The sequence below is a fragment of the Trichosurus vulpecula genome, chromosome 2 (assembly GCF_011100635.1).
Source record: "Trichosurus vulpecula isolate mTriVul1 chromosome 2, mTriVul1.pri, whole genome shotgun sequence".
NCBI lineage: Eukaryota > Metazoa > Chordata > Mammalia > Diprotodontia > Phalangeridae > Trichosurus > Trichosurus vulpecula.
The window spans coordinates 44787456-44808534 of NC_050574.1; the positions used below are offsets into that span (position 1 = coordinate 44787456).

General features: G+C 43.1%; 1 protein-coding gene across 1 annotated transcript in view; it reads left to right on the top strand.

The window, feature by feature from the left end:
* The window catches only part of LOC118839926 (tumor necrosis factor receptor superfamily member 1B-like), a 58814-nt gene extending 42048 nt beyond the window's left edge, over nucleotides 1–16766 (top strand). The window contains exons 7-10 of the mRNA XM_036747424.1: nucleotides 1459–1536; nucleotides 2748–2785; nucleotides 11905–12139; nucleotides 14114–16766. Coding sequence (XP_036603319.1) covers nucleotides 1459–1536; nucleotides 2748–2785; nucleotides 11905–12139; nucleotides 14114–14391 — 629 coding nt within the window. The 3' untranslated portion in view covers nucleotides 14392–16766. The remainder of the gene's footprint in view (nucleotides 1–1458; nucleotides 1537–2747; nucleotides 2786–11904; nucleotides 12140–14113) is intronic.
* Nucleotides 16767–21079: the final 4313 nt, after the last annotated feature.

Here is a 21079-nt window from a genome sequence, read left to right on the forward strand (position 1 = left end):
ATATGCGATACATAAATGTGTGTGTATGATATACACTATATAAATTTTATTATATATGTGTATGTATTCTGTCTCAGAGAAAAAGTTTCATTCAATCATTCATTCATCTGATAAACATTTATTAATGTATATGTATATATATATGTGCATGGGTATATATGTATGTATGTGGGGGGAAGAGAGAGAGAGAGACAGAGAAATGAAGAGAGACAGAGACAGAGAGAGAAATGGAGAGAGAGGCAGAGAAATGGAGAGAGAGAGAGAGAGAGAGAGAGAGAAATGAAGAGAGACAGAGAGAGAGAAATGGAGAGAGAGACAGAGAAATGGAGAGAGAGAGAGTGGAGAGGGAGACAGAGAGAGAGAGATGGAGAGGGAGACAGACAGAGAGACAGAGAGAGAGAGACAGAGAGAGAGAAATGAAGAGAGACAGAGAGAGAGAAATGAAGAGAGACAGAGACAGAGAAATGGAGAGAGAGAGAGAGAAATGAAGAGAGACAGAGAGAAATGGAGAGAGAGACAGAGACAGAGAAATGGAGAGAGAGAGAGAGAGAGAGAGAGAGAGAGAGAGAGAGAGAGAAAGGGAGGTAGGGAAAGACAGAGAAAGAGACAGTGGCAGAGACAGAGAGAAGAGGAGGGGAAATGGAGAGAGACAGAAAGAGAAAGACAGAGAGAGAGACAGAGAGAGAGAGACAGAGAGAGACAGAGACAGAGACAGAGAGAGAGCGAGCATGTGAGCTCCTGGTACAGTGGACAGAAAGTTGACCTTAGGAGGCAGGAAGACCTCATCCTACCTCCCACATATAGTGACTGTGTGACCCTGAAAAAGTGACTATCTCTCAAGGCCCCCAAGCAACTCTCTAAGGTTCTAAATTGCAGAGAAAGTGTCAATCTCTACTAGTAAAAGGCATTTTCTCACTTGGGAGTTCCTATACCAGTGATCTCACAGGTCGCTTTCTATTCCTACAGACTATATCCTCCCATCCCCCACCCCCGAATGCTTGTACTGGGTGTATTCTTCTCTCAGGCCTTTCTTTGATGTGAGTGTTTTCTCTACAAAGTCCTTCCTTTAATCTCTCCTCATGGCAGGAAGGTAGCCCTGGAGTAGAAACCTGAGAAACTAAGTAGGCTTCAAGGCAATGCTATCAGATTTAGTCTTTGTCTGGAAGAATCAGCGTCAGAGAGACAGGTACACATAGGAGGATTGATACCAAGGGACCAGCTCTGCCTGCTATGGGTGGTTTGCCCCTTTCATCACCAGCCTGGAGTCTCTGGCCTGCAGGCCAAGGACAGTGCCCCACTCTCCCTCACAGAGTGATTGGAAGGCCAGGATGTGGTCAGACAACTCTCAATGTCCTCCCTAGCTCTTGATCTGCCCAACTGGAAAAGGATAATGTTAATCTTATGTATGGGGGAAGATCTGCCCTTTCATGAACTTATAAGGGTTTCTTATCTCCTTAGGGTGGATTTTGGGCCTGATGATTGTCGTCCTGCTACTGATTGGTCTGGTTTTCCGCTTCACGTTGTCTCAGAGAAAAAGTAAGTTTCATTCCGTCAAACATTCATTTGCTTGATAAACGTTTATCAAGCACCTGCTCTGCAAGGTGACAGGGAAATACAGACTTTAGCTAGGATAGGGTCTCTTCCTTCAATGAACCTTATAGTCAAGAAGATAGAAACAGGACCCACAAAATAACTTCAATACACAATGTTACAATGTATCAGAGAGATCCAAGACAAAGGGCTATATGTCATCGAAGAAGGAAAGCTGCCAGTCTGGGGAGAGTGTAGATGAGGTGAAGACAGTGCCAGGGAAAGCTTCCTTAAGAAGAAGCATTTAAAGGACAGGTAGGAATTTAAAAGAAGAAGGGGGAGATGCAAGGAAAGGGAAGCAATAGCACAAAGATGGAAACGCATAGGACATATTCTGTGACAGACCAGAGCATAGATGGGAAAAAGGCAGAGAGCAGATCTCCCTGGCTGGAACATGAAGTGGCCAGAGTTAAGCCAGCACATGTAGGAGGGAACCAGATTGTGGAGGGCCCTGAATGCCACATAAAAGAGTTTGAATTTTAACAGCCATAGGCAGCCACTAAAGATTTTTGAGCACAGGAGTGAGTTGGTTAGATCCATTCATTAAGAAAAATTATCCAGGAATATACATGAAGGATGGATCCATCATTCATTCATCTAGCAAACATTTTTTTGAGCATCTACCAGGTAGAGAGTTCTAAGTTGTACAGGACATGGTCCATGACCTCAAGATTACAGTCTTGTAGGGAAGACTCTAACACAAGTAAATATAAAACAAGGTTGGTTGTGCTAAATGCCATAGGAAAGGAACATGGTACTGTGAGAGTTCAGAAGAGGGGAGACATTGTACCTAGCTGGGAAAGTAGAAGCGGCTTCATAGAAAGGTAGCATTTCAGCCTGACCTTGAAGTGTGGGTATAATTTAGACATGGAAAGATAGTACTGCAGGTGGAGGGACCTGCCTGAGCAAAAGCTTAGAGGTGGGAATGTACAGGATATTACTTGAAAGACAGAGAAACTGGTTTGATTTTAATAGAGAGTAGCTAGGGGGATAGTGGACAAAAAGTCTGGAGGGGTGGACCAAAGCCAAGACTCTAGAGGGGTGTTCACTTCTTACCCAGAGATTTACCAACCATTCCTACTGTCCCCTTCCTGGCAACTTCCTTCTTGAGGCAGAAAGTGGTTGAAATGTTTCCTCTTCTTTTTTTTTTTTGGTAGAGAAGCTCTTGTCCTGCGTCAAAGAGGAAACCAAAGTGGTAAGTTTTGTTCCATGGTTGTTTGGCTTAGAGGGAAGCATATGGGAGAGAGCCATAGGCATGTCTGCAGGGAATGAGCTGGTAGTCACTTATGGAGCAATATCTAGTACAGGATGTGGGGGAGAACAAGGGAAGAGATGCCCTCAAGAAGCTTGCAGTCTAATAGGGAAGCACTGTGCTATGGTAGAAGGAACTCTGTCCCTGACTCTTTATGTGGCCTTAGAATAGAGAATGTCAGAGCTGGGAGGGCCCTTAGAACAGAGAATGCCAGAGCTGGGAGGGCCTTAAGAACACAAGATGTCAGAGCTGGGAGGGCCCTTAGAACAGAGAATGTTAGAGCTGGGAAGGCCCTTAGAACACAGGATGTCAGAACTGGGAGGGCCCTTAGAACACAGGATGTGAGAGCTGAGAGGATCCTTAGAGCACAGGATGTCAGAGCTGGGAGAAGCTTTAGGAAGAGGATATCATTGCTAATGAGGGAATTTGTTTTGCTTGACTATATATATATTTGTAAAGAGTTTTGTTTTCCTTGCTTTCTAAATGGATAGGAGAAGGGGAGGTGGGAGGGAAGGAATTTGGAACTGAAAATGAAATAAAATTTAATTTAAAAAAAACAGGTAAGGTCTTATCTGAGAAGGACTTTATAATAATACTAACAATTGACATCTATACAACACTTTGAGCTTTACAGAAGTACTTAGAACCAGAACAGTAGAACACAGAACATCACTCCTGGGAGAACCCTTACAGACAGACCCTTTCATTCTACAGACAAAGAAATCAAAGCCAAGCTTGAGGAAGTTACTTGTTTAAATCCAGAGTCACTAAAGAGAGGCAGGACTCTAAACTAGGTCTTCTGGTTCTCAAGGTATCTTTCTCTCTCTGGACCTCAGTCTTTTCATCTGTATAATTCAGATGGACAACAACCTCTGCTTCAACTTTCTCAGAGAAATATGTGAGAATCCAATGTGATAATGGATATAAAAGTGCTTGGGAAATTATCAGGGGCTGTGCAATTGAGCGATGATGGTAGGGGTGGTGGTGAATTTTGCTCTGAACGTGAGTTAACCTGATCACATGGAGAGTAAAGACAACAATCCAAGAGATGGGCTAAAGATGATTGGCATCATATTCCTGCCTCAGGCCTAGAATAGGGCCTTCTAAAACCTGGCCTGTGCTATCTAGAATGGCTGACTTGACATCTTTGCCCCTCCCTTCTAACTAGGTATTTCTCAATTTCTCAAAATTGCTGAATTGGGAAGTTTTGCCACATCCTGCCCTCACTGGTATCACTCAATGGTGATGTGGGTTGGACCAGTCTGTGTGCACAATAGTGAATGACCTAACTGTGCACATTGGCTGCAGATTCTTAGAAAAGGGAGGCAAAGGGGGAATCCCAAGTAATGTTTCTGTTGTAATCTAATTATGCCTCTTAATAGTTCAACATTTTCATTCAACATAACGCCCAAAGTGGATGGGTTGTTAGAACTAGAGGTGGGAGGGCCCTTAGAACAGATGATGTCAGACGTTGGTGGGGGAGTGGTGTTTAAAGCACTGAACATGAGAGCTGGGAGGGACCTTAGAACACAGGATGTCAGAGCTGGGAGGGCCCTTAGAACACAGGATGTCAGAGCTGGGAGGGGCCTCAGAGCTGGGAGGGCCCTTAGAACCCAGAATGTCAGAACTGGGAGGGCCCTTAGAACACAGGATGTCAGAGCTGAGAGGTCCCTTAGAACACAGGATGTCAGAGCTGGGAGGGCCCTTAGAACACAGAATGTCAGAACTGGGAGGGCCCTTAGAACACAGAATGTCAGAGCTAGAAGTGATCTTTATCACTCCTTTTATTTTTATTATTTTAAAAATATTATTTACTAATGTTATTTTTATCTTATACATATGAGGCAATTTGAGAAGGGAAATGACTTGCCCAAGTTCAACAGAAAGTTCAGGGCACAAAATGAGGCAGTTAGGTGGTGAAGTGGATAGAATGCTGGGCCTGGAGTCAGGGAGACCTGAGTTCAAATCCTGCCTTGCACATTTAAATTGCTACGTGACCTTGGGCAAATCCCTCGACCTTTGTGTATCTCATTTTCCTCTGTAAAATAAGGATATTAGTAATAGCATCTACCTCTCAGGGTTGTGGTGAGAATAAAAATGAAGTAATACTTATAAAGTACTTGACACATAGGTGCTATGTAAATGCCAGTTATTATTCTTATGGTTATGGAGGAAACCGATCGGGAAGAAAGAATTCTTGACTCCCAGTCCTGGACATTTTCCACTGTGCCACAGTATTTCACTCTGTTGGGTTTTTTAAAATGTTCATACCGGTGTGATAGACTACAGTTTCCCCAGTTTGTCAATTTCTCCCCCATTGCTATGCCCTCATCCTTAAGTCTCAACTATTGACTAGCCATGGTTCGCCCTCTAGTGGTCTATAGAAGGCTTGCACCTACCTCCTCAATTCCCTAACCTAATTGAGCAAGGAGTGAATGAGACAAAGCACTTTTTCCCCCAAAGATAAAATTTTATTATAGAATATCCTGGTTCCTAAAAATGCCACTTTACGTTGAGACTTGGAGGGACATGTGACCTCTGTGGGGTGTGTACCCCTCCCACAGGTACACAATGCGTACCGTACCTCTGCGATTCTTTGTCTTTTTCTAAATTTTCTGTAAAAGACCAAATAGCTTGCTGGAGACCTCACTGTACTGCTTTGGCTATTTTAAAAGCATCAGTGTAGGATTTGGACTGTCCATCTATTTTCTCATATACCCCATAAATGACCAGCTCCACATTCTTTTCTGGTCAGACTTTTAAAAAATTTTTGAATTCTTATTAGTAGCACATTTCAAAATATCTTTTTATTGTTATAAACATCAACAAACAAAAGCATTTCTTCAGATGAATTCTAGAAAAGAGGGATTGTATGTGACACCATGAAACTCTATTATGCACAGCTTTTAGAAATATATATTAAATTTGATGTAGTAGATCCAAGATTGCCCAATATTCCTCCTACTTGCTTCTGTGTGTTTCTTTCATGTTCCATTGATTCTCTCTATTTTATTCTTTTTTTGGTTGATATAATTTGTTTCTAGATCACCTTAATTTGCAATATCTCTCTTCTTCCCTTTCTCATAAGCTATTCCTTGTAACAAGGAATTAAAAAAAAGAGGGGGTAAAAAGCAACTGAGTTCAATGGTATATGCAATACTCCATGCCCAGAGCCCCCCTGCTCCGTACCCTTCTCTGGCAAAAGGAGAGAGGGGAGTTTTCTCATTTCTTCAGACCTGTACTTTAAGAGAACCACTTTGGTGACCACATAGACAGTGGATTGGAGTGAAGAGAAATTTGGGGGAGAGAGATGAATTAGGAGGCTGTTGTAATAGTCCAAGTGAGAAGTGATAAGGACTTTAACTGGAGAAGCAACAAGATTGATATGTAAAGGGTAACACCAAAGTGTGAACATGGATGACTGGGAAGCAGAGGGGCACCCTGGACAAAAGTAGGGATATTTGGAAGAGGGTTGGGTTGGGGGGGGGGGAGGATAATGAGTCTTGCGTTGAATGTGTTGAGTTTGAGATGCCTCCGGTACATTCAGCTGAAGACGTCCATTAGTCAGTTGATGAAGGGAGTTAGACAGAAGTTAGATAGGAGAATCTGGTTAGAAATGACAACCCAGAGAACTGGAATCAGAGGTTTCCTGGAGGATGTGACACTGGTATTAGACTTTATAGGATTATTATGGACTAATAGAGACTGTGTAAAGAGAAAAGAAAGGCAGATTCAGGTTAGAACAATAATAACAGCTAACATTGATGTAGTGTCAGGCACTGTGCTAAGCAGTGTGCAAACATCATCTCATTTAATCCTCACAACAACCCTGGGAGCCATTATTATCCCTATTTTACAGTGGAGGATACTGAGGCAAATAGTAGTTAAGTGACTTGTCCAGGGTCACACAGTTAGTGTCTGAATCTGAACTCAGATCTTCCTGACTTCAGTCCTGGGGCTCTATTCACTGCCTCAACTAGGAGACACCCTCAGTTAGGAGATGTGACAAAGCTGAAGAGCCAGCTGATTAAAAAGGCTTGGTCAGACAGGTAGGAGGAAAACCGAAAGGGAGAAGTTTTAGGAAAAACCCAGAGAGGAGAAAGTTTTCAGGAAGGAAGGGGGTTAATGGTGTCAAATACTGCAGAAAGGTCCAGAAGGAGTAACGTTGAGCAAACAGAAATCCCTCTTTTTAATCACAGAATTCTGTCAGTGATAATCTGTGGCTTTAAATGACAGAGCACTATCTCACTGAAGTTGCAGTTCATTTAAGGGACAGTGAATAGAGAGGCCCAGCGCCAGTGTGAGTAAGCCTCTAAGGATGTCCTCAGAGAAGGAGGATCAGAAAAGAGAGTTATTTGCTGACAGGGAGGGAGAACCAATGAGTAGCTTTTCGCTCCTTTGAAATCCACAAAATCTAGAGGAAGGGCCTAGACCCTGGGGAAGATTTATGAGAGGACATTTAGGGGACACAGTGGATAGAGTTCCAGGCCTGGAGTCAAGAAGACACTTACTAACTGTGTGACCCTGGGTAAGTCACTTAACCCTGTTTGTCCCATTTTCCACATCTGTGAAATGAGTTGGAGAAAGAAATGGCAGATCACCCCAGTATCTTTGCCAAGAAAACCCCAAATGGGTCACAAAGAGTTGGATATAGCTGAACATAAAAATGTATACAGGAGAAGATAATGTGGCTAGGTTGAGATCTCTACCAGTGGAGAGAGTTGCACATTCTCAGATGCATCATAATATCAAGGGACCATACAGTCCCTTGGACTGGGCAGGGGTGGGCTGGGTCCCTGTTCCCCAACCAGTACCTTGAGACACTATATAAAGTTATATGTGTTTGGTACATTGCTAATGATCAGACTTTATTCAGATAGAGGCTACCCAGAACTCCTCTGAGGGATCACAAAACCATAGCTGTTTTCTTGTTTCTAAGCCCATCACTGTATGGTGCTGGCTTGGACACCCAAGCCCAAATTCTTGACATTCCTGATACTCTTGACTTCAGGCTCTTGACATCCAGCAGAGGGCTGCTGTCTCCTTCTTTGGGTTTCCCTGACCTCAGGGTCAGGAGCTGTTGGACTGGTATGCTCCTGGGTCACTGAACCATTTGGGGACTCTAGCTGAATCCTCTTATTAGGATAAGTCAAGTCTGTACTCTTTCACTCCAATGGCTTCGATTCTAGGGAACTGAAATTTGAATGACACATGTGATAAATTTCGATTCTTTCTGTACTGGTCATTTGGGTGGGCTGGAGGTTGGGGGGAGGTCTGTTTGTTTGTTAGAAGGTGAGGTTGGTGAATGTGGCCTTTGGGTCTTTCAGTTCTGCTTAACTCCATTAAAACAATCCTTCCTGTTTCTTGAAAAGACAAAACACATTAGAAAAGTACCAAGTTAGGTGATTTTGATGAAGTGACATTTAGGTGGTAAAGCTCAGTGACTCATCCAGAAGGGGACCATGGCCTGGGACGTACCCTATGGACCCAATGGAAAAAGGAAGTAGATCCTAGCAAGCAGAGGGGGTTTCCCTGGGTGAATTGTCCCAGGAGCCCCATTCTCACAGAATCCCAGCCCATCAGAAGGCACTTTACTGGCCAACTGGTCTAATGTAGACTTGAACTAGAATCCTTTCTAGAACATTCCTGACCCTGAATGTACTCTAGCAGGCTTGAAGACCTTTGATGAGAAAGAAGCCCCACCATGTTCAAAGGCGGCCTTTCCCAAAGCTCTAATTGTTACACAAAACCCACTGAACAAATGTAGAAGCTCTAATTGTTACACAAAGCCCACTGAACAAATGTACTGCCTCTTCCCGCCACCCCCCACCATGGTCTTTAAAATCTTTGAGGACAGTTGCCACAGCTTGTCTAAGCCTTTTCTCTTCCAGGTCACACCTGGCCGCTTTTTTTTTTTAATCATTTAACTTTATATGGGATGTTTTCCAGCTCTCTCCCTATTCCCCATTTCTGGACACAATCCAACTTATGCTTCCTAATGTACAGAGAGCTCCAGACTGAACCCAGTGACCCAGCCAAGATCCAACCAGGGCAGAGAGAGCAAGCCTTTTACTGTCTCCCTTAATATAACTAAAAGTCATGTCAGCTCCTTAGCTCAATGTGTCACACTGTTGAGTTGTGTTAATGAAGCTTACATTCCCTTCTCTTTTGGTCCTCCTCTTACCCCAACATAGAAAGAAAGCAAAAACCAACTCATCTTGTTGTCCCTGATACTCATTCCAGCTTCAACTAATTGGTTTTAGCTCAGAATTGTCAGAGCTGGGAGGGCCCTTATGACACAGGATGTCAGAGCTGGAAGGGACCTTAGAACATACAATGTCAGAGCAGGGAGGGCCCTTAAAAGATACAAGTCAGGACTGAGAAGATCATCCAATCCACTTGAAAGGAGCATCAGGAAAAGAGGCAAATTAATGCTCTGTTGGTGGAACTTAGAGTTGGACCAGCCATTCTAGAAAGCAATTTGAAAGTATGTACAAAAACTCATGAAACTCGAGTCAGACATGGCTATACCACAAGGAGATCAAAAAAAGAGGGAAAAGACCCATATGCACAAAAATATTTATAGTAGTCCTTTTTTGTGGTGGCAAAGAATTGGTAAGTGAAGGGATGCGCATCAGTTGGGGAATTGAATGTGCTAAAAAATCTCTGTTCCACCAACTTGATCAAACTATGACAGCCATCAAGAGGCAGAGTTTGTACAATAATTCTTTCAACTCTGTGAGTTATACAAATTCATACAGCCCAAATGCAAGTAGCCCTTATAGCAGTGGTTTCAATTCTCCTTCCTCCACACCACTGAAACCTCCTGTGGTCAAAACAGCTTATACCTCCTGGAAGTTCAGGTCATTTTAAATGTTCTACAGATAAAAATTAAATTCCTGATCACAGCTAGTTAGTATATGAGTATATGGATTTGAACTCAGGTCCTCCTGACCAGAGGCCAGGTGGTCTGTCCAGTGCACCACCTAAGCTACCACTTTAGCTAACACTAAGGCTTAGCTGCCTGCCCATTGGTGAAGCCCCCACTGTGTGCCAGGCACTGTGCTAAGTACTTTATAAATATTATCTCCTTTGATTTTCACAATAATCCTGGGAAGTTAGTGCTGTTAGTATGACCATTTAACATAGGAGGAAACTGAGGCACAGAGGAGTTGTCTCCCAGGGAGTCAAGTCAACTAAATAAGTTCCCTATCCCTGTGACTGGTACTATGGGGAAAACAAGAAACGTGGCAGAGATCTCCCTGGGTTTAGGACCATGGATTTAAAGCTGAAGGGGGTCTCAAAAGGTCATCTAGTACAACCTTCTCACTTTACAGATGAGGAAACTGAGGCCCAGGAAGATTAAGCAACTTGTCTAGGATCACCCCAGAAGTAAGCATCAGAGGCAAGATTTGAACCCTCGTCCCTCTGACCGTAGGGCCAGGGCTGTCTCCACAGTACTAGGGAGACTGGTACCTCCTCAATGTAAAACAAAGTCTTGTGTCACACTCGAACTCCCCTGGCTAGTCTCAAAATAGGCAGGTGATTTTGCCCCCAAAGGGCAATATGACAAAATATTTCCAGTAATCTTCAGTAATCTCAGCTCCTAGATGTTCCATCTCTAGCTAGTCAGAATCAGGGGCCCGGAGCTCAGAAAGCTCCAGTATACACCCCAGATGCTGCAGAGACATGTTGGCTTCACCCCAGGGGGGTCTGCACTTCCAGGTTTGGCTCCAGTAATAAAAATGATTCACTGCCTCAGACAGTCCTCAGGTCAGCCCCTCCCACTTGAGGATGGCCCAGTGGAAAGGACACTGAGCCAGGCTCCAGGCCAAATTCTAACACTGACTCCCTCGCTGGCAGACTTTGGACAAATACACCACTTCCTCCTATTGGGTCTCAGTTTCCTTTCTTTGTTAAAATGAAGAAGCTGGCCCAGATCAACAGTTTGAACTTGAGATAGACTCTGGGAAAGATTTCAGGGAGTCTGTGACGTTAAATGAGAAAAAAAGTGACATCTTTATTTTGACTAACTTTTAACTTTAGCCTTTCCTTCAGTGATGAATGTTAGCAACAAACATTACTCTGAGAAGGGGTCTATAGGTTTTACCAGACTGTTAAAGGGCATGTCCATGGCACAAAAATAGATTAATACCTGGTGGGCTGCATGGTCTCTAAGGACCCTCCATAAGGTTCTGTGTTCTAAGGCCCTCCCAGCTCTGACATTCTATGCTCTAAAGGGCCTCCCAGCTCTGACATTCTGTGTTCTAAGGACCTTATAGCTCTGACATTCTGTGTTCTAAGGGCCTTCCCAGCTCTCACATCCTGTGTTCTAAGGCCCCTCCAAGCTCTGACACTCTGTGTTCTTAGGGCCCTCCCAGCTCTGACATTCTCAGTTCTAAGGCTCTCCCAGCTCTGACATTCTATGCTCTAAGGGTCCTTCCAGCCCTGACATATGTCCTAAGGCCCTTCCCAGCTCTGATATTCTGTGTTCTAAGGGCCTTTCCAGTTTAGACATTTTGCCTTCTAAGATCCCTACAGACAAGGGTGCACTGGAGTCAGCTGAGAGAACCAATGCTTAATTTTCAGTTGTGAATATAAAAAAATCCTCAAATACTACATATAAGACTTGATTTATTGTTTTATTGATTGTCTAGACCAGGGTGTCAAACTCAAGCAGAAACAGATCCATGCCAGAGGCATATTGATGTAGCAAAACATGCATTAACATTATCTATGCTGTATTTTAATTTATTTTGTTAAACATTTCTCAATTACACTTTAATCTGGTTCTGGCAGTTTGGGAGGTTGACACCTCTGGTCTAGATTTAAGAAAGTGAATGTAGATTAAATTTAAAAGTGTTTCTCCCACCCATCCCCAGGAGAGCTGGTTGTTAAATATTTACCAGCACCCCCTTGCAGATCTGTCACTCTCTGTCCTAAGGACCCTCCCAGCCTGGATATTCCAGAGTCCTAAAGCTCAGACATTCTATGATTCTATTAAGTCCCCAGCATCTGGTGTCTCTGTTCTGATGGCGCCATGTCCTTGTTTCCATGTCCAGCCAAACTCAGCAGCTGAGAAGTCCCAGAACTTCTTGGGCCACACCGGAACAGAGCAGCAGAACTTGCTGGATTCAGAAGCCACCTCCAGCAGCAACTCCCTGGACAGTATGCTGAGCTCTGAGGAAGCCAAGGAATTCCATGAGGCAAAGGGGATGGAAAACAACCCTCATCAGGCTCCAAGCTCTGAGAGTTCCAAGAGTGGCCAGGGAACCAGGATTGGCTCCATGAACTCAGGTGAGAGGCTCCTTCTCCAATAGAGTCCCAGGCTCTCTTGGTGGATTAAAAAGGATTAGGATTAAATAGGATTAAAAAGAAGAAAATATAGTCAACGCTCATTTATCTATTTCATGGATTTTGGACTCATTAGTTACTCAGGAGACGCAGAAAGTACTTTCCTTCTCTTCATCTGGCCTCAGTTTCCTCATCTGTCAAATAACATCTCTCTGGGTCTCAGTTTCCCCACTTCTCTGTGGGGCTCAGTTTCTTCATCTGCCAAATGAAGATGGATCTGTAAAGTCTAAGCTCTAAATCTCTGACATGGAGGAGATCATCCTTGAAAATATTTGCAGACTTGGTTGCCCTTTCCCTGCACCCAGGGACATTTCGATGGTGAAGTGGAACCCCCACTGATACCATTGTGTGTGGATCATTACTCTGGGCCAAATTATAATTTTCCAAATATAGCAGTTACACGAAAACCCAAAGAGGGCTGTTTGTGGGGGACGGGAAAGCATCTGCAAGAGAAAACTGTAAACCCAATCTCTTGGGGGAGTGTTCTAAGAGGAGCCTTTTCAAACTCTTTTGTAGCACCTGTTTATATAAACAATGTCCTCAGTACAAGTAATGCTTATCTTATAATAGCATCTATCTCCCTGGGTTGTAGTTAAGGATTAAATGAAATTAGATAGATAGGTAGATAGGTAGGTAGGTAGGTAGATAGATAGATAGATAGATAGATAGATAGATAGATAGATAGATGGATGGATGGATGGATGGATGGATGGATGGATGGATGGATGAATGAATGGATAGATGGATGGATGGATGGATGGATGGATGGATGGATGGATGGATGGATGGATAGATGGATGAATGGATGGATGGATGGATGGATGGATGGATGGATGGATGGATGGATGGATAGATGGATGGATGGATGGATGGATGGATGGATGGATAGATAGATAGATAAATGATAGATAGGTAGAGGATAGATAGATAAATGATAGATGGATAGATAGATAGATAGATAGATAGATAGATAGATAATCGTTTTTAGTGGTGTCTGATTCTTTGTGAGCCCATTTGGATATTCTTGGCAAAGATACTGGCGTGGTTTGCCATTTCCTTCTCTAGCCCATTTTACAGATGAGGGCAGGAACTATGTTTTTGCCTAACTGTGTTTGCCCAGGGTTTGGCACATGGTTAGTGCTAAAGTACTTTTGGATGGCTAGATTTCCTGTTCCATAGGGTCAGAAGGTCTTAGATTTAGAGCCCTAAGAGATGTTAGAAGTAATCAAGTCTGATGTGCTCATTTTACAGACGAAGAAACTGAGACCTAGATAGGCTAAGGGTCTTAAGCAGAGGGTCATATAACTGGTAGGTGTTTGAGGTAGTGACTATAGAACAAGAATTCTTTAGCTTATTTTGTGTCATGGTTACAGGGGCATGCTGGTAAAAGTTAACAATCAGCACTCTAAAAAAAAGTTATATTACAGCACACATTTAAATTTAATCTGCCATAATCAACATTTTCTCCATCACTTTCTTTAGGTGATTAATAAAACAATAAATCAAGCCAAGATTTGTAGCATTTGCTGGTTTCTGAGGTGTATGTAAATGCTCACACTGAAAATTTAACAATCAGCTTAAGAGCTGGTTTGAATTGGCTCCAGCATAGCCCTGACTCGTGGAGACTTCCTGCAGACTGGAGAAACCTATGGACACTTTCTCAGAAAAATGTTTTAAAATAATTGAAAGAAAGGCTAAATTTCAGTTAGGTGTTAGTGAAAATAAAGAAAGATGTGATTTTTTTTACCTAAGTTCACAGATACCCCTTGAAATCTACCCAGCACCCAATGGGGTACCCTAGGTTAAGCACCCGTGTTCCAGAGTGAGAATCCTCCAGCTGATCCTCCAAACCCCTCAGCTCTCCCTGTTCCTGGTCTCTGTGCAATGACCCCTCTTTCTTCCTTTGTGTCTCGACAGAACATGCCCACAGTGGAGGGACCCAGGTGAAGGTGACCTGTATCGTCAATGTGTGTAACTCTGATCATACCTCCCAGTGTTCATCACAGAGCAGCTGCTCTGACTTTGAGGCCAGCTCCTCAGGCTCTCCCTTGAAAGAGGATATCCCCTTCTCCCAAGAGGAGAGCCCCAGGAAGGGCAAGCCCAGCTCCCAGAGTGCATTGAATACCCTGCTGCCATATTTAGAGGAGAAACCGCTTCCCATCGGGATACAGGATATGGGCATGAAACTCAGTTAACGAGCTTGGCCCTTTGGCTCCCTTTCACTGGAAGGATCTGAGCAGAATTTGAGTGACCTCATCAGGACATTCTCCGAGGGATCGCTGGACTGTTTCTGAGGCCCACCTTTTATGGTGGGATTCTGTTGCTTTTCTTGGGCTAGCCTCTATCCTTCCATGGGCCTTGCTCCTCAGAGGCCCGTCTCCTGCCTTCAGAGAGTGGGGACAAGAAGTGGCAGGGAGAGGTATTGAATGCCTTTGCCTTGGTTTATCCCCTTTCTCAGTTTTCTTATCCTGCTTTATCTCATCCAAAATGCATCATGGCACCTGAGCTGGGAGTCAGGACATGTAGGTCTCTCAGCTCCACCCCTAAAGAACTTTGCAATCTCAACTCAGTCATATTCCCTATCTGGGCCTCGGGTTCCTTGCCTGTCAGATGAAGGAGAGAGACTAGAGGATTTCTAAGGTTACTTCTAGATGCCAAATTCTTGGTAAGCCAAGAGTACTCTTAGATCCTGGCCCTTCTCCCCATGAAGACTTCAGGATTCCTATCCTCATATTCCTCTGCCAGGTTAGGAGGAAGAGATAGCTGGGGAATGGGAGGGAGGGTACAACCAAGGCTCAGAGATGGGATTAAAGCATCTTAGCCCATTATGCTACAGCAGAAAGAACAATAAATTTAGAGTCAGAAGACCTGGGTTCGAATCACACGTTTTGCTACTTACTACCCGTGCAACCTCAGGCAAATCTCTTGACCTCTCTGGTCCTCGTCTGTCCAACCAGAAGGTTGGATTAGAGGGCCTCTATAGTTCTTTGTAGTGTTAAATCTGTGATCCTATGCACTGTAGGGCCATGCTGGAGGTGGTGGTGGGCAGGGAGTCCCTCTCAGACTCTGAGATTTTAGGATAGTTCATGCTGAGTGGGAAGGGAACCTCAGATGCTCATGCTGGGAAGAAAGGTTTGATTCTCGGGTTGATTCTTGTGATTCAAGTTCTGTGACACTTGTAACCACTGTAGAAGGTCAGTGACTGACTTTCCTGAACCTGCTGCCTTTGTACATCCCCTCTTGGAAACCCTGCTCATTTGGGTTTCATAATCTGAAGAAATCATTGTATGGTGTCTTGCCTTTAGCAAAAAACTCCCCTTTCGTATGGGAGTATGGTATAGGGGACTAGAATGAGCGATCTGGAACCAGAGGGCCAGGTTCAAATCTTGGCCCTTCTGTGCATTACCTGTATGACCTTGGGTTATAACTTTCCCTCTCTGGGCCTCAGTTTCCTCATCTGTAAAATGGAGTAGGTCACCTCTAGGAGACCTTCTAGTTCTAAATCTATAACTCTGGGAGGAGACAGGAATTGGAGCTATATGAGGCCCTGTGAGCCATTCAAAATCTACCTCAGGTTGGGGCTTGTCCCTGGCTGTGTCCTTTTTTGCTCTCTTCCCCTCCACCTTTACCTCAGAGCCCTAGGGTCCAGGAGAAGTCACTGGGCCACATTTGTGCCATATCCCCAAAGACCTGAATTTGTGTTGTGAGAATGTGTATATTTGTGCATGTACGCTGGAAATGTTTTGTGTACTGTGGAAGAGACTGCTGAATAGAATGTTCTATTCAATTCCACAAACATTCATTAAACTCCTACTGTGCGCAGGGCACTGTGGATAAAAAGACAGGAAACTGTTTCCAGTTCTCTATGAACTTTTCCTTCTTCTGGGGGATTCTGGAAGTCAGTTTGGCCATTTTCTAGAAGTCCATCAAACAGTCATAGGCGGTGCACTGCCGTGGACAGTGGATGAATTTGGAGTCAATTTGGAGGCCTAGAGTTCAAATCCCAACTCTGCTGCTTGCTTGCCAATGGAACCTTGGGCAAGTTTGTTGACTTCTCTGTAAAATGAAGAGGTTGGACTGGATGACGTCCACAGTCTCTTCCAGAGCTAACTGTGATCCTGTGATTGTCAACTACCCTCTCAAGGAGATTCTGGGAGTGGCCAGATCCAAAATGGAATCAGATTCCATGATTCTGGCTCAAGTGAAAGCCATTCTAACCAACCTCGGGGGCAAAAGAGAAAATTCACTGGACTTGAGTGTAGCCCTTGGCAGCTGTGATCATTGGTTTATTAAGATTGGCTCCTGTGCCTTTCTCTCTTTTGAGGACTCCATCCTTAAAACAGAAACCTGCACCCTGAACACCCTAGGCCAGGTCATTCAATTGATGGGAAGGGAGCCCCCTCTAGTGGCCACTTGCAGAAATGCCTCATTCCCATCTTTTGGGAAAGACTACGATTTCCTCACTCTAAGTTTCTGCCTGAGTTCCCAAAAAGGCAAGTGTCCTGGGCATGATGAGAGTTTGTGCTGTATAGTAAAACAATTTTTCAATAAAATATTTTCTACTTTTAAACCGCTTGCACCAACTTTGGTTCTTCCAGGCTAGGCATGGGCTTAATTTGGAATTCTACTGTTCAGCAAAAAGCTGGGAGTCTGAAGGATTTTGAAAGAAAGATTTTGAGAACAATCATTTCAGTACAATTCGACAGGCGTTTATCGCACTCCTATTCCTCATTTGTAACATGTGAGCTCTTTGAGAGCAGGGACCGACTTTTGCCTCTCTGAACCTTCAGTACTTAAGACAGTGCCTGGCACGTAGTGGGCACTTAATAATGCTTGCCGATTACACAAAGTAAGTGTAATGTCTTTGGGGGAGGGATGCTAACTTCCCGTTGGGGAACCAGGAAAGGCAAGGCAGCACTGTAGCTGTCATAAATGGAACTGGGGATCCAAGAGGCAAAGAGGAGTAGGAAGAATATTATAGGCATGGGGAACAGATGTGCAGGTGTCATGTAGGTACAACAGTAGGGCAGTTTAATTGTACATTGGATATTGGAGGGGGAATAATGTGAAATAAATCTGTAAAGATCAACGAGGGAGAGCATGGCAAAGGGCAAAGAACCCTGGAGATAAGAGTCAAATCTAGCAAATCTCTTAGGTAGGATAAGCCTCAGCATTCTCATCTGTAAAATGGAAATCATGATGCTTGCATTATTTACCACACAGGCTTATCACAAAGAGATTGTTTTGTAAACTATAGAATGCTTCTGGGTACTGTTAGAGTCAAGCCTGGAGCTTGGTGGCCCAGTGGATAGAGCACTGGTCCTGGAGTCAGGAAAACTGGAGTTTAAATTGGCCTCAGATACTCACTAGCTGTGTGACCCTGGGCAAGTCACTTAACCTCTGTTTGCCTAAATCCGCTGGAGAAGGAAATGGCAAACCTTGCCAGTATCTTTGCTAAGAAAATGGATGGATGGTATGGTCCAAAGGATCATGAAGAGTCCGATATGACTAAACAACAATTGTTAATAATAGATATAATGTGTGTGTATGTATATGTATTATATATATAGTAGTATGCTGGTATACATACTACTAATAATAGTTAGCAATCTATTCCACTTAGATGCCACTATTTATGTAAATGTAGACAGATTCATGCATGCAATCTGTTTATCTGTTATTAATATTTTCTCCATCACTGATCGGGCTAGGGAACCTGTGGCATGGAGGCCACCCCTGGTAGGCTATCATCAAGACAGTGACTTGAGCCCTGATTTGTAGCATTTGGTGATTTCCAAGGTATAAATGCTCACATTGAGAATTTAACACAGGGCTCTTCTTAGTCACCTGGTTCCAAGACACCCTTGTATATGTGTGTAAAATGTATGCAAATATTATGTAAATATAGGTAAATATATGCATAAATGTGTGTGCGTGTGTGTGTGTGTGTGCATGCATATATATGTATATGCATAAATTAGAACCCAGGTGTGTACATATGTGTATGTATACACACATGTGCACATATTTGTATGTATACATCCCTATATGCCCAATATTGTCAATTCTTTCTACTAGTCTTCATATTCCTGATCTCCATGTACTTTACAGTTCTGGTTGTTCCCTCTTCTGTGGGATCTCCAGCTTACTATGGTCATTCTAATGTTCTCTGCAGATGGGGTCTGCCTAGAAGAGAGCACTGTGGGTCTATCACTTCCAGATTCCTGGACACTAAGCTTCTCAATCAAACTTGATATCCCTCCATGCTGTGGCCACTACATCAGGACCCTGTTGCCCCAAAATGAGTTTGTCCCTAAACCCCTGGGGTCCTTTTCAGAGAAACCTCTGTGTAGTTTGCTGTCTCTGTCTTGGTTTTTTGAGCCAAAGAGTTAAACTTTACATTGATTGCAAATAAATTTAATCAGATTAGATTTGGCCAAATGTTCCAGCCTGTGAAGATGTTTTTGAATCTTGATTCTGTCATCAAGTGTTTTAGTCATCTTTTCTAGTTTTTGCCTCTCTGCATCTCAGTTTCCTCACCTGGAAAATGGGATAATAAAATAATATTTGTATCTCCCATAGCTATTGAGAGGATGAAATGGTATAATGAAAGTAAAGTGCTCTGTACCAAGGATGTTCAGAAGGAAGCAAGACAAGCAGGACATTATTTTTACTGTCATGTTAAATGTAATATATTTTTTTAATTTTTAAAATTTTATTTTTTTAATTTTTAAAAAAACCTAAATTGTAAGCAATGGAAGGTCAGTTTTATATATATATTTTGGTTCTTTACATATTGGAGTGCTTAATAAAAAAGGAAATCTATATTTTTAAAAAATGAAATACTTCCTAACCTTAAAGGACTCTACAAAGGTGTTCTTATTCCACAAGGAAGTTAAGTTGGGAATCTTGTAACCAGGGGTGTGCTGGAGTTAATCGGGAAGCCAAACAGTACAAAATCAGGACTTGATTTGTTATTTTGTTAATCATTCAGACTTGGGAAGGTGATGGAGAAAAATGTTATTAATGCAGATTTAACTTAAAAGTATGTCCTGTATTGGGGAGTTAAACATTCCAGTTGTTAAACCTTTCATTGCCTGTAACACACACACAGGCTTACTTAAAATGAAGACTAGGTAGATTTCAGCCCACTGCAAGGAAAAATGTCCTCCCAATGAAAGCTAGCCCAAAGGGTAGGTGGCGGGCACGTGATGGGAGTGACACCCCCTCACTAGAAGTCTGGTACTCCAGAAGGGATTCTTGGTCAACTTTCACAGTTCTTTTGGCTCCCTTCTGACTTGGAAATTGCCTGATTCATGATGTGAGGGAAAAAGCTGGAGTTTTAGAGTCTGAGGATCTGGTTTTGAATTTTAGCCATGTGAGCATCTTTGGACAAGTATGCTTTCCCACTCTGGGCCTCAATTTGCTCATCTATAAAATGGGGGAAGTGGTTAGACTGGAAGAGATGACCTTTAATTTCCCTTCTAAGTATAAAGTCAATAAAGAGAAACAACTCTGTCTGGAAATGCCCAAGGGGCCATACCAAATGCTTGTTTAGGTCTATTCTGGGAGCTGGGTGAGCTCTCTGGCTTCTGTGGGTGGTTTCTTTAAAAGGAGTCCCATCTCATCACACATTGTACCATATAGAGTGTGAGGTTTAAAAAGTATATATTGACATCTTCTGTTTTACGTTATCTACATCTTTAAATATATCTCTAACCCCTCTTCTTTCTAGAGAGTCATTCCTGAAAACAAAGAAGAAAAAAGAAAAAAAAAAGACCAATTCAGCAAAACTAACCAATACGTCAACCCAGTATTCAACACCCATAGTCCCCCAACTCTACAAAGAAGCAAGAGGAGGTTCTTCTGGCCCTCTTTTCAGGCTAAGCTTGGTCATTATAGTTAATCAGTAGGCTTTAATTATTTTGTTGTTATTGCACTCACATTGTTGGTAGTTAATGTCTCTACTGTCTCCTGGTCCTGCCCACTTCACTCTGATTCAGGTCAGAGAAATCTTCCCGTGTTTCTCTGCGTCATTATATTCTTTCAGAGCGGTAGTTATGTGGAGCTTGTTTTTCGAGGGAAAAGGCAGGTTTTTGTTTGGGTTATACCATACACATTCTTAGAATGCTGAACTTGGAGTCAGGAATATGTTATTAATTCATTTGGGGGTTTTCTTGGCAAATATATTGGAGTGGTTTGCCATTTCCTTCTCCAGTACATTTTACAGATGAGGAAACTGTGCAAACAGGGTGAAGTGACTTGCCCAGGGTCACACAGCTAGTATGTGTCTGAGGCCAGGTTTGAACTCACAAGGATGAGTCTTCCTGACTCTAGGCTTGCTATTCTCTCCTCTATACCACTTAGTGGCCCCTAGAGACCTGAGTTCAAATGTCCCTTCAAACATTTACTAGCTGTGTGACCCTGGGCAAGTCACTTAACCTCCATTTTTCAACCTCCATTTCTTCATCTGTAAAATGGGGATAATGATAGTCCCTGCCTTACAAGGTGAGGATTAAATGAAATAATATTCATAAAGCACCATATAACTGTGAGTCACTATCACCATCACCATCATTATCATCATCATCATCTCAAGTTCTCTCTGTAATGACCCAACAACTCTCTCTGCTCCAACATCACAAACTGATGTCTGGAATTAGCCCTGAACAGAACTGGAAGCACCCCGGATTATAGGATAATAGATTCAGAGGTGGAAGGGGTCTCAGAGGCCACCTAGTCCTTACCCTTTATTTTGCAGATGAAGAAACTGACCCACAGAGCTTTGCCGAAGGTCACAAAGGTAGGAAACAACAGAACCAGATGATTCCACGTCCAGCACCCTTTTCAATGTACTAAGAAGTGTCTCAGGCAGGGTCCTTG